Source organism: Thamnophis sirtalis, unplaced genomic scaffold (assembly GCF_051295495.1).
Source record: "Thamnophis sirtalis isolate CommonGarterSnake01/CBP01778 unplaced genomic scaffold, rThaSir2_p1.2 scaffold_5, whole genome shotgun sequence".
NCBI lineage: Eukaryota > Metazoa > Chordata > Lepidosauria > Squamata > Natricidae > Thamnophis > Thamnophis sirtalis.
Window position 1 is genome coordinate 128,633,574 of NW_028261385.1, and position 13,048 is coordinate 128,646,621.

The 13,048-nt window shown below is 37.8% G+C and overlaps 1 protein-coding gene across 1 annotated transcript in view; it reads right to left on the bottom strand.

Annotated features, from left to right (window-relative positions):
- The window catches only part of PLCB1 (phospholipase C beta 1), a 474,251-nt gene that overhangs the window by 93,199 nt on the left and 368,004 nt on the right, over positions 1-13,048 (bottom strand). The window contains exons 14-17 of the mRNA XM_087716872.1: positions 10,718-10,895; positions 7,031-7,101; positions 4,234-4,330; positions 264-348 (exon numbers count right to left, since the gene is read on the bottom strand). Of these exons, the coding sequence (XP_087572998.1) occupies positions 264-348; positions 4,234-4,330; positions 7,031-7,101; positions 10,718-10,895 (431 nt within the window). The remainder of the gene's footprint in view (positions 1-263; positions 349-4,233; positions 4,331-7,030; positions 7,102-10,717; positions 10,896-13,048) is intronic.

A 13,048-nucleotide genomic window follows, 5' to 3' on the forward strand; every position in this document is an offset into this window, starting at 1 on the left:
GACCTTCCTCCCATACTTGGGCATACCAGGGGTTGTGACTTTAAGTATATAAATATATATATACACACACACACACACACACACACACACACACACACACACACACATATATATATATATATATACACACACACACACACACACACACACACGCGTTGAGTGTATGTTTCTTCAACCTAAATTAATTTTAATAGAGGCCTCAGCAGCCTCTATTCCTCAGGCTCGAAGCTTTTCTAAGATATTTTTCTCAATTTCAAAGATACTCCACAAACTCGACAGGAGATTTTGTGAGCTGTTCAAGCGCTTTGGTTTCCACAAAGGAAGACATTTCAAAACTCTTGTTCCGTTCTGTAATTTAAAAAGAAAAAAGTCACAATTTTTAAAATTAAGATTATGCTTTATGTTGCTCAACATAAATCAATCCCCCCTCCATCACACCAAAGCTTTATCTTGTTCATGGTTCAGTTCTCAAAGAGGTCAACTAGAAACCCAAGAATCCCTGTAATTAGGCGAAAAAAATGTAGTAGTTTATACTCTGGCAGAAGGAGTCCATACACTTCAGATATTGAAGACATTAGACAAATATGTTTGTAGTTTTCAGTACACATTTTTATCTATCTCCCCACCATTTTAAATTGGTTTTTAATAATATGACTGGGGCAAAACTTACAGGCAGCTATCATCTAGATCTGCAGTATTCAAATCATGTTCCCTGGAGGTCCAGGGTTTCACAGACTCATCCAGAGGTTCAACATGACTATATGAAGCTACAGCGAAGCTATGCAGTCTTTATTCCTTTGTTTTATTTCAAAAAAGGATTGTCTGTGACAATATATTACATAAATATGATTTGCTACTGCACTGCACTGATTTTTTCCACATTGAGAAGGGTCCCTCGGGTATCTCAAGTCTGAAGGCCACTGACTAGACCAATGGTTTGCTTATTTTCAAACTGTCCGCATACTGTTTAAACAACAGGAAAATGGAGGTCAGACTAATTACACCATGCTCCAAATGATGCCTATGAAAGTTTAATCACTAGACATTTGGAAAGTAAAATAGGCTGTAGAAAATATTGCTATGAACTGAACTGCAAGAGTTGATTTAAAAAAAACAACAACAGTAGTGATTAAAAACTTATAAAATGATCCACTTGACATGCTTTAGTTTGCAAGAAATGGCACAAAAAACACAGTAATGACCAAAGGACTAGAACAGATTTATGCTTATTACAGCTCCCTCTTCCCCAAAAGTGCTAATGAATGCTAAAAATAGGGAACAATGGTATTTATGTCAGATAGATAATAGATAGATAATATCAAAACTTTGTAATCCAGAATTCAATAATACATGGGATAATTTCATGTATGATAATTGATAGATGTATATTTTGTGGGAATATTTTTTTTTTTTACTATTAAAGAGTGCAGAGCTGGTGAATTTTACAAAACCCAGATTCATGCACATCCTAGTCACTTCTTATCTTGACTACTGCAGCATACTTAGGGCTGCCCTTGAAAAGTATCTGGAAGCTCCAATTGGATGAAAATGCAGTGGCCCGCTTGGTTTTTTTCTAGAAGCAGATGTACACATGTAACCTCTTCTGCAGGAGCTGCATTGGCTGCCAATTTCTTTCTGGGTACAATTTCAGGTACTGGTTGTTACCTTTAAAGCCCTACATGACTTGGGACCAAGTTGTCTAAAGGATAATCTCTTCCTGGTTACATCCACCTGATCCACAAGAGCAAGGAGGCAGGGAATGTTGCCAGCCCATTCTCCTAAAGAGGTACATCTGGCGGAACCCAGAAGATGGACCTTCTCCATGGTGGCTCCCTCCCTTTGGAACATCATCCCCACAGGGATTAGACTATCTTCCATTCTGATACTCTCTTGCAAGGCCTGAAGACCTAGTTTTGCCAATGGAGTTGGAGAATCCAAAATGAGTTGAAGCCCATCAAATGATTTGTTTGTTTGATTGATTGTTGTCATGGGGGGTGTTTAGAGTTATTGTTTTTACTGTTTATCAGATTTTGATTTTCTGTAAGTCATCCAGAGTCACTAAGAGTGAGTGGACAGTCATATAAATTCTCTAAATAAGTAAATAAAACAAAAGATAAAGATAATATGAGGCTGTCACACTGATTAAAACTACAGAGTGCCATTTGAGACAAAAGTATGAAGGGCACAGTAACAGAAAACAAATTTGGGGTGGGTGGAGGAAGATTGCCTTTACTCTTTCCCTTGCAATTGACGCACTTTCATTTTGGGATTACAATATTCTAATAGCAACCACTAGGAAAATAGAAGAAAAAAAAACTGAGGTGAGGAGAGGATCACTAGAACAACCTGCAGAGGGAGGAATTACACCAGATTTACTTCAAAAAATGTTCAAGGAATTCAGCAATAGGTTAGCTAACTCACTTGGTATTAAATTGATGGCTTTCAAAAAAAGAATGGGTCAAAGAATGTAAAGATGAAAGAGGAGGAAAAGGTAGAAGTTAAAAAGGTGGGAAGCTGTGTAAAACAAAGTGTCGTGAGATGTAAAAAAATAATGATAAAGTGGAAATTCTGAAGAATAAGAAGTCGTAAACAGTAATCTCTTTCCAAGAGAACTAGATAATTTGGCTGTAATAGAATTAAGAGAGAAGGAATTTTCTTTGAGATTTAGAGCAATCCCAGGGGATTCTGATGAAGATATTAAGAGAAAATGTAATTAAAGCTTTAGGAAAACTCCTTATGAACATTTTGTGTAAAATTAGCACAAAATGAATTTATGATTTATGATTTAGATGATTAGACAGGATAGGATATAGAAAGAAGAGAATTGTAATCTTAGAATCAATTTATAATTGTACTTATAACTGCTGTAAAGAAGATTGGAAGCCACTTCATATTTTGTGTGTGTTTCTTTTCCTTTTTCCTTTTCCTTTTTTAATATTTCTTGCCCTTTTAGCTTTTTCTGATTTCTTTATTTTTCTTTTCTTCTACTTACGTTATATTTATTTATTAAGAAAATGTATATGGCCATCCAACTCACTCTCAGTGACTCCAGGCAATTTATAAAACCCCAGTACAAAACCAGCATTGCTTTTATTCATTTTTATCTTTCTTTTTAAAAGAAAAAGAATTTTAAAGGAAGTAAATTTGCTAGTAAAAATTATAGATGATACAGATAAAGAATTGGCATAAGCACTTAAGCCAGCCTTCTTCAATTTTCTGCTTTTCAGATGTAAAAATGTCATAATTCCCCAAATTCCCATCCAATATGAAATATCCACAAGAAACTTTTACATACATGCATTTATTCAATGATCTTCCAAAGCAAATAACAACATGTGTACAGAGTCTTAATAGTGTGATTCATCATTCTCATCCATCACCAATAATAAATTCAGTCAAGTGTAAACATATTTTGAGAAAGCAAATAGAGCACAGTGCAAATATCACAGGCTGCCTAACAGAAAGACTACTGGAAGCCATAATTCCTATCAGCAGTGCACACTGCAATTCAGTGGATGCAGGCTTCCTGTGAAAAAGTAACATCCAAAGACACAATTCTCTGCTTTATCCAATGAAGTGAAACAGGACATAGTCTCAAACGGCGTTCTGTTCTGAGTAAGAAAATGTAATAATGTGTGTTCCCAGCAAGGTGGTTTTAGCAATAACCAGCTGGAAATTTTAAGTATGGACCATTAATTTCTAATGAGTGTTTTAAAAATAAGAAAAACAATTTAATGTGTGCACACGTAGTCCTGTGTTGTGCCTATATAATTGAAAACATTTTGCGGAAAATAAAAGCACCCTAAATCAAACCAAAGCTAGAACATTTAATACTTCCTTCCTGGCACTGTGGCATATCACAACACTAACACAGTGCTACTTTTTAAAAATACTTGGAACATAATCCCACCTTGCACCAATCCTGACTCTTTAAACTGAGTTTCCTCTCCTGTTTACACTGTCCAGCTTGTTAGTTTGTAAGTGAAAGCATTCCTTAAGAAGTTGCCAGAAGATTTCACAGCTGTCGTGTAGAAAAAACTGAAACCTTTACTTCTCACAGAGGAACTGCCAAAACATCTCCATGAAACTTGAAAACTAAGCTATTAACCAACAGTTGTCACTATATAACTTGTCAGTTTACTACTATGTCTTGGAAGTGGAAAAAAAGGTTGACGATACAAGCTACACCCAACCAACACTAAATTGTAAGAAGTGAATAATCCACATACTTACTGTTAGATGTCTCAAATGACTCAAACTTTACAGGCTGTATATAATTGACTAAGTTTGACATTTCCTCAGTAGCCATGGCCTCACTTCCAGCAGTTCCCTAGAACAGAATAAAACTAAAATTAATACCAGAACTCTTTTCAATGAGAGGGTTGAATGAGCTCAGGGGTGAAATGCTACCGGTTTGGGCTAGTTTGCCCAAATGGGAGTGTAAGAAAATGCTTAAAAAGTTTTTTTAAAGTTCTAACGATCAGCTGTGTGACAATCACTGTGTGCCACGTGATGGTTAGAACTTTTTAAAACTTTTTTTTAGCATTTTTTTTCCTACCGATCAGCTGTGCAACAATCAACTGTGCCCAATTGCCTGTGAGGTTCCTGCTTGTTGCAGGGGCCATTTTGCGTGAAGTCCAACTGCTTTTACATTGTGTGTGAGTCAGTTGTGCAGTCACGTCCACCCAGTCACATGACCATCAAGCCATGCCCACCTGGTCACATGACTACCAAGCAACACTCACCAAGCCACACTCACAGAACCGGTAGAACATATTTTTTTTTGAATTTCACCACTGAATGAGCTTCTACAGGAGTGAACAGTTCTGCTCATCTCTTTTAAATGTTTCCATACCTCAAAGGCAGAGAAACACATCTAAATCCTAAAACTTGAAATATGAAACTTGAAACAAACACACCATCTAAAATATGATATAGAAGTACACATAACCAATTTCGTACAATGACAATAAAGATTATACTTATAAGCCAACCATTGGCACATGATGGCTCAGTGATTAGAATGTAGTACTGCAGGCTACTTCTGCTGACTACCAGCTGCCTGTAATTTGGCAGTTCGAATCTCATCAGGCTCAAGGTTGACACAGCCCTCCATCCTTTTGAGGAGGGTAAAATGAGCACCTAGATTGTTGGGGGCAATATGCCGATTCTGTAAATCACTTAGATAAGGGGGTAAAGGGCTGTAAAGTGGTATATAAGTCTAAGTTCCATTGCTATTTTACTTACTCAGCTTTGTGGAGTTAATTCAGTTCCCTAAGCCAGGGTTCCTCAACCTGTGGGCCACAGTCTTTTCATAACCGGGCCATGTAACTGGCCGGCTGGGGCGTGCACATGTGTGCATGCATAGCCCCACTTGAGTGAGCATAGTGGGGGCTTGTGGCCCCACTAGCAAGAGTGTCATAGGCGCTCGGGGCCTCATACAAGCATCTTGGGCACATGCGGCCCTACTCACATGAGCGCTCGCAACCCCACTCACACAAGCAACAGGTACTCAGACATGCACATGCTTCTCCCACAAAATGATCTCCTCTTTCCACATCCCCACCCCCTGCTCTGGACCACCAACCTGGAAAGAATGGAGAACTCTGCCCTAAGCTATATAACAGAGCATATATGGAGCAGCATCCCTACATATGTCAACATCTGCCCTCACTAAGGACCGAGCATCCTATTTCCAAAATAAAAACTCTATAGAAGATATTTACAAATGGTTGCTGATCATACTAAATTAGACAGGGCGACATGAATAAAGAAGTGGAATGTCTGGTTCGTGAATATCAACAGGAAGCCTTTTTGGCACCCATCTTTTCCATTACTCTAGATTTAAACAAGTATTCAGAAAAGTATGTGCATATTGGACTCTTATACAATATGCCTTTCTAAAAAAAGAAATGAACAGCTGTAACTGACTATTGAGAAAGTGGTCCATATGATCTGATTATGTGCTACAATAAGTTGTAGACAGAAATTATTTCATATATGAGTCTTGGAAGACTGGATTTTCCATTTCTTAAAAACATATATTTGGAGTTTGGAAATTAAGGGATGGATGATAGCAATGGATCCTGCATATTGTTATGGTAAAAGTAAAGGAGTCCCTGAAGATTTAACCTCACTAGTCATCAGCTATAGGGGATGGTGCTCATCTCCATTTCAATGATATAAAGCTAGCTCTGTCCAAAGACATTTCCATTGTCATATGGTCTGCCTGATGTCACAGAGTACCGTTATCTTTCCACTGTAGAGGTACCTATTTATCTACTTGCATTTTCATGCTTTCGAATTGCTCAGTTGGGGTGAGGACGGGAGCTCATCCCATCATGTGGTGCTCAGTCTTGAACTTGGGCTGCTGGCTTTCCAGCTCACGAGCCCAGGATCTTAACCTTAACTGCTGAGCCACCGCACCACCAATTACAGTAATTTCTTTATTATGGTCTCAAAGAAATTACTGTAAGGCCAGAAGAAGATTTAGCAACAGCTATAAAATGGTCTGAAGGACCTCATCTTGTTTTGTACTTTTGAACAAGCATGTGTCCAACAACATTTCAGTTACAATTTTACCTTTCTTATTTACTACTAAGTGAACTAACTTACATATAAATATTGTAATTCCATAACATTATGCTTGTGCATGTATCAGGGTAATTTCTAGCTCTCTTATCTTTGTCCCTCTCAAAAGACAGTGATCAAGACAAAGAGTAAGTTAATGGGTATTTTCATCTTATTGGAGCCAGACGTTTTCTACATATGAATGGACAGGAGAACTAGATGTGGAGATGCCAGCAGAAGGCTAAAAATGCTTCAAATCATTTCACTTAAAACTGGAAATTTCTTCCATACAATTTGGACCAGCAGTAAAAAAAAAAAAAAGCCATATGACTTAAGGCTGGGTTTGGGTTCTTACTATCCACAAGATGGCAGTAGAATACTGAGTCATGCAGATAATTATGAAGACATCTTTCCAAGTCATACCAGGACAATTTATACTTCAAAATAATTCACTCCTTACTTCATCCATTGATGATTTTTTGCAGTCATCATCATAATCATCATCCTCGTCACTCTCTATCTCCGCTTCACCTGCAATATTTTAATTGGCAAAGAGAAATCTTAATGGGAACATCAACCAACATTCACACATGTTTTTTTAATAAACAAACCTTTGCTTCAGAGCAAATTCATTATTACAAGACTTACTGCACATATGTTTTCCTCCCAAATTATTTATGAAGCAAACAACCGAAAACAATGCCTTCTATGACTAAAATAAGTGAGCAAACGAACAAACACCACCCCCCCCAGCTTCATGACCCTCCTTGCACTTTTTTTTTACTATTATGGAGATTGTTAGGTAAGGTTTTATTTTCCATGGATGATTGAAATGGTTTTTCACTTGTCTGAGATGTAAATGCAAATAATGTTTCCATTCTTCATAGCTTTATCAGATCCATGCACAAATACACACATACATATACAATATATAGACAGGGTATTATTCAACACACCCAAAAATTGATTTCACCCCCTGCTCATTTGTAGATACATCTTCAATCAGCCATGACTTATAGTGGACGTTAGTAAATCTCTTAGCAACACTGTTAGCCTTTTTTTAAGGTGCTAGTCAGGCTCCTTATAATATGGCACAAGGCCAAGCTATAATAGCTACACCTTGCCAGAGTTAATTCTGCCTGTCTGGTCTGGATGTGGTCTGCTAAGAGTCCCTTTTTCTGTTTGAGGTTTCTGGGTCTTGGGTTCATGATATGACCTCTTTTAATGCTTTTATGTTTAATGCTGGTCTGTTACTGTAATAAAAACAGGTTGATTGAACTCTTGGTGGCAGTTTCTCTATTTCCAAAATATAGAAGTCAGATAGCATCCTCCCCTTTTGTATTCAGGAAGATTTTATTTATTTACTTATTCATTCACGCTTTTGGCCCGTCGACCGTTCATTCAATTTCAATAGCTGTCCAACCTCAATCCTATTGACTGTGGATGGCAAACAACATCACAATAATTAAAACCATAAAAAACCTACAATAGAAATGGAAAACCATAAAAAGTTAATGGAAATATTCCTTCTCCAACAAGCTTTCAGCTCTACTTGACTGGGTCGTGTACATTTCTCCTATATTTTTTAACTGGCTGTTATTTTACTTTTGTATTATTTCTTGAGTGTTTCATTTTGTTGAACGGTATCCAGCCATAATATTAGGGCAACTAACAAATATGGCATATAAACAAACAAATAATATTTTCAAAATAGTCAATAATTAGTAGTGATAAACTGACAATAAAGCCACAACCTGCATACCCCACATACCCACTAAAATTCTGAAAGAGGAAAGTAACTCAAGAGTGATATGGAAGTGAAAAATACTGTGCCCGTTCATTTCTGGAATTCTGGAACATTATGGGAGGTGAGATTCCATGCTCTATCTGGTAGATCCAAGGCCTGCCCATTACTAGTATTCCTTTCTTTGTCCCCCTCTTCCTTTATAAATCTGAGAGTCATGGAAACATGTTGGTGTGGAATCCAAGTCATAAAAGTTCTATAATTGACTTCAAAGTCTGAGAGGAAGTGGAAAGAATTTGTGCAGTTCAAGGCAGTGGTGGGTTCCGGATCCCGTTGCATCTGGTACGGTGCAACGGGGCCGGGTGTCCACCACATGCATGAGCGGAGCACGTGATGCTCCAGCTGCTTGGCGGAGCATCGTGCAGACGCCGTACGCGTGTGCAGAAGCCCCAATAGGCTCAAATACAGGTAAGGGCAGCAGGCAGGTGGATGGGGCCTCCAGAGCACCCGTACCGGAACAGTACCTGGTGCTTCCAGCAAGCACCGGTATGCCCCAGTACGGTCATATCCCATCACTGATTCAAGGCCAAAACTTTCTGAAATAAAACTATATAGTTCTTCCCAATTCTCCTTCAGATAGACCCAACAGATTTATATCAAAAAGTTGCAGTGCATAGATTTCAGAAGAAATAATAAATGCCACCCAACATAAACTTGCTTTCCCGATCAATGTTATCAAAAGTTGTTATTTTATTTAGCAAACTCCTTGAGGCACATGATTGATGAACAGACCTTAGTTCTGTATGAGTGCTGGAATAGTAGTAGGCTTAAAGAGCCTGGTTGTTACTACACTTTACTTCCTTTTTTATTTGAAAGGTAGTATGGGGTGGGATGGGGTGGAGTAGGAGTAGGGGTGGACAGAGCTGTTAACTTAAAAGTACCTTTATGAACTATCATCTGTACTTGGAGATTAAGGCTCTGTCCAGATATCTTCTGTTTATCCTGATCATTTTATCTATTCAATTAGTACAATGATTGACTACAACTATGCAAAGTGCTTTTATATTGAAACAGGTAATTGGCCTCCCTAGTCTGTTATTGTGGTGAACCCACAGCATTTGACATTCAAAGCGTTTTTTATTTAGTCTTATGCTTAATATGTTTCCCCAAGTTAAAAGTAAAGCAGCTGGGATAAAATGATTTCTGACTTTGCAACTGTGCACTCCCACAGAAACACTTCATTTCAAATCAGGTGAAATGATAAAGGGATAGAAGGAAAAGCTTAGCTTAAGTTCCTTATAACAAAAGGACAACTGCATTCCTAAACTGATTATTGATATAGTGCTGCTGAATGGGTACTATGACATCTGAACTATATACCTTCCAAAGAATCTGTTTCTCAGCAGAGATAAAGTAGCAATCAGGATAAAGGAATGACATCAAGTATCTGTGATCACATCTTTCATTTATTTTTAAAATTCACACACCTTACATTCTAAGTATAGTAGTTCTGTTAAATGGGGAGGGAGTAAAATAAAAACCAAAACCAACATATTTCTTTGTCTGATGAAATGAGAATGCTGTGAAGCAAGAAACCAAATTACTGGTCAAAAATGTTCCAAAATAATTTGATAAGGAAGCAAAAATAAATGGTATTTATTTTTCTGAGCAAATGAATTGCATGGACATGTCTCTTGGCATAGAAGACTTCATAAACCGAAACAGGCACTGTTCTGCCACTATAAGTGGGCAGCTCCTAGAGTTGATATTAAAAGCTGATTTTTTAAAAAAAACCAAGCTTCTGAATGGATGCTAACAAGTGAGAACTTGAGAGCAATACTGATACAAATGACATAAAAAGAGGGATGCTGCTGTCATGGAAACAGACTGCAGGGAGTCAGACACACTGGCGTAAGGCTGGCAGGAATCATGAGGCTTGCATCTTAGCCTCCCTGGACTGCGCTCAGCCTAAATTGTGGGCAATAGCTACAGTTGGCACTGCCAATGTTTCACCTGGTATGTAGGGCTCTTACTTCCTCTTGAAAAGCACATTTGCTAACCCGCTCAAACATTTAAGACTATTCAAACTATGCCTAGTTTGTAAACAAAATTGTTTTATTTTGAAATAATATTAAAATACAAAGTAGGTTCGTGATATCTCTTTCAAGTTTTCAAACGCAATGAGAGCAAATGGGGAGCGTAGGAACTGCCTGCCCTCTCTGCATTGGGATGAGCACTTCCATAAGAGGATTTTAGACTAAGTAGCAGGGCGCTTGCTTTGCCTATGGAAAGTCCTTAACTCAGTCCTGGGAATCTCTACAAGGCTGCTTGTTAGTATTTAAAATATTAAGCAGACGAATCGATGGCTGGGCTTTAGAACAAGAAGCATCCCATTATTTTTACCTGCTCCCGGGGAGGAGGGTTCAAAGCCACTGGATGCGTCACTGCACGCATTTGAAGCTTGTTCTGAAAGCTTCTTCTTCGCGCTCCCATCTGCAGACTTCTGGGACTTCTTTTTGTTCTTCACCAGGATTTTGTACATCAGGTCCGCTGGGCTAGGAAGTGGGATTCCACGTTCGAGCTGATCGTAGAGATAAGGGTAGTTAAGAAACCTCTTTGAGAAGTATTACTTTAAATTTCCGTGTCTTTTAACAGAAAAAAAAATATTTAAACAAAGCCTATCTCATACACTTGTATTAATTATTTAAGATTATTGTTCTCTTTTAATGGCTGCTTTAGAATGCTTCCATAGATAGGTTCTAATCCCAATGTTTGCTGCCTGCTACATTTTCATTCTACTGCAACATACTACACATTTGTTCTAAGGTAAAGGTTCCCCTCGAACATATGTGCTAGTTGTTCCCAACTCTAGGGGGCGGTGCTGATCTCAGTTTCAAAGTCGAAGAGCCAGCGCTGTCTGAAGATGTCTTCGTGGTCATGTGGCTGGCATGACTAAATGCCGAAGGTGCATGCAAGCTGTTACCTTTCCACCAAAGGTGGTCCCTATTTTTATACTTGCATTTTTTACGTGCTTTTGAACTGCTAGATTGGCAGAATCTGGGACAAGTAACGGGAGCTCACTCCGTTACACAATACTAGAGATTCAAACCACCGAACTGCCAATCCTTCTGATTGACAAGCTCAGTGTTTCAGCCACTGAGCCACCGTGTCACCAACACATTTGTTCTACATACATACAATACTATATGCCTTCCACACCATTAGCAGTGATACTTTTCCATCTGTAATTCTGATAGAAAGTCCTGTATTTGAACCTCTAATGGGAGCAGATATTCACTGAATCATTGAATGGGATACCATTATTATCACTCTTGTTCAATAAACTGCCTTAACCTTTAAAATGTAATTTCAACATACAAAATATGTGCTGTGCTATATGGATTCCTCTATAAAATATGAGTTGCATAGTCATGATGATTCCAAATAAAAAGCTTTAGCTTTTTAATTTCCTTTTCTCGGTGTCTTTAAAGCACATCTTATAAGCATGTGGTACTACTGCTTTTACCCAGCTCTATGCTATTTATCTCCTGGGAGAAAAGACAATTTAACCTGTTTTTCTGTCTGTGGTCACTTTATGTTTCTAATGATTCCCCCCCCCCCCTCTTCAGGTGGTGCTCTTGATCATAAGTGAATGAAAATCCCTGCTAATGCATCTTGCTAATGTAGGATAATACATGAACATAAGTACAGAACAGGATTTTAAAATTATATAGTAGAATTTCCTGCTACCATTTTAGATAATTTTAAAGAGGGACTAAACAGGTGCATGGAAGATAGGGCTACCTAGAGTTTACTAATCCTGGTGGCTGTCTGTTAACTTCATATCAGGGGGAACATACCACAGATATCAGTTATGGAGTAACCAGGGAGGAAATCTATTCCCTCTCTATCAATAAATGTGGCCTTTGTGAAGGGATATGGTTGATCACTTTGTGTAAACAGAATGCTAGGTTGGATTACTGATTTAGCAGGGCCATTCCTACTATTTATTAACAGCCCTCTCATCGTTACTGTACAACGAATATTTGAGCAGCAAGAAAAAGACTGGATTCCATAAATCTTAAGTGACTACATAGCACAAGATCCCTTGTATATGTGAGATACCACAAACAACTCACTTGTCAATGGCACAAAATAATTGTTTAGCAAAGAGAGATCTGGAGGAACTCATATCACCAGAATGTATGATTTTTTTAAAAAAATCTTTAGTATCCTAGTAAATATCACTTGCTGTTGTTATACCTCTCTGGCTTTATGTGTTTAATTCCACCTGGGACACAAAACTACTCAACCACCAAAATACAATTTAAATTACATTGAAGCATTTTTGCTGGAGCAGCTTACAAAGAAGATTATAGTCTTTGTTAAGCTTTCACAGGTAGACTTGGTATGGATAGGATAAGGTTAAGAGACTGCTTAGGAATGAATTCAAATCCTCAAAACAAAAAACAAAACAAAAAAACCCCCGAATGTACCTTCTTACAGTTTTGATACAATTATTTTGGTCCTCAACCCAAATAAATAATATTTTGGGAAATGAACTCTACTTTACAGCAAAGTAAAACAACTAAAAAAGATTCCATTTATAAGTCCCTGCTACATTTTTTTCTTGTGAACTCATACATTTTACAAGATGTGCTTCAAATATATTTCAAACATATATTCCCTTCAACTCTCAATTGCCTAAAAATAAATAAATAAATAAACCAGATA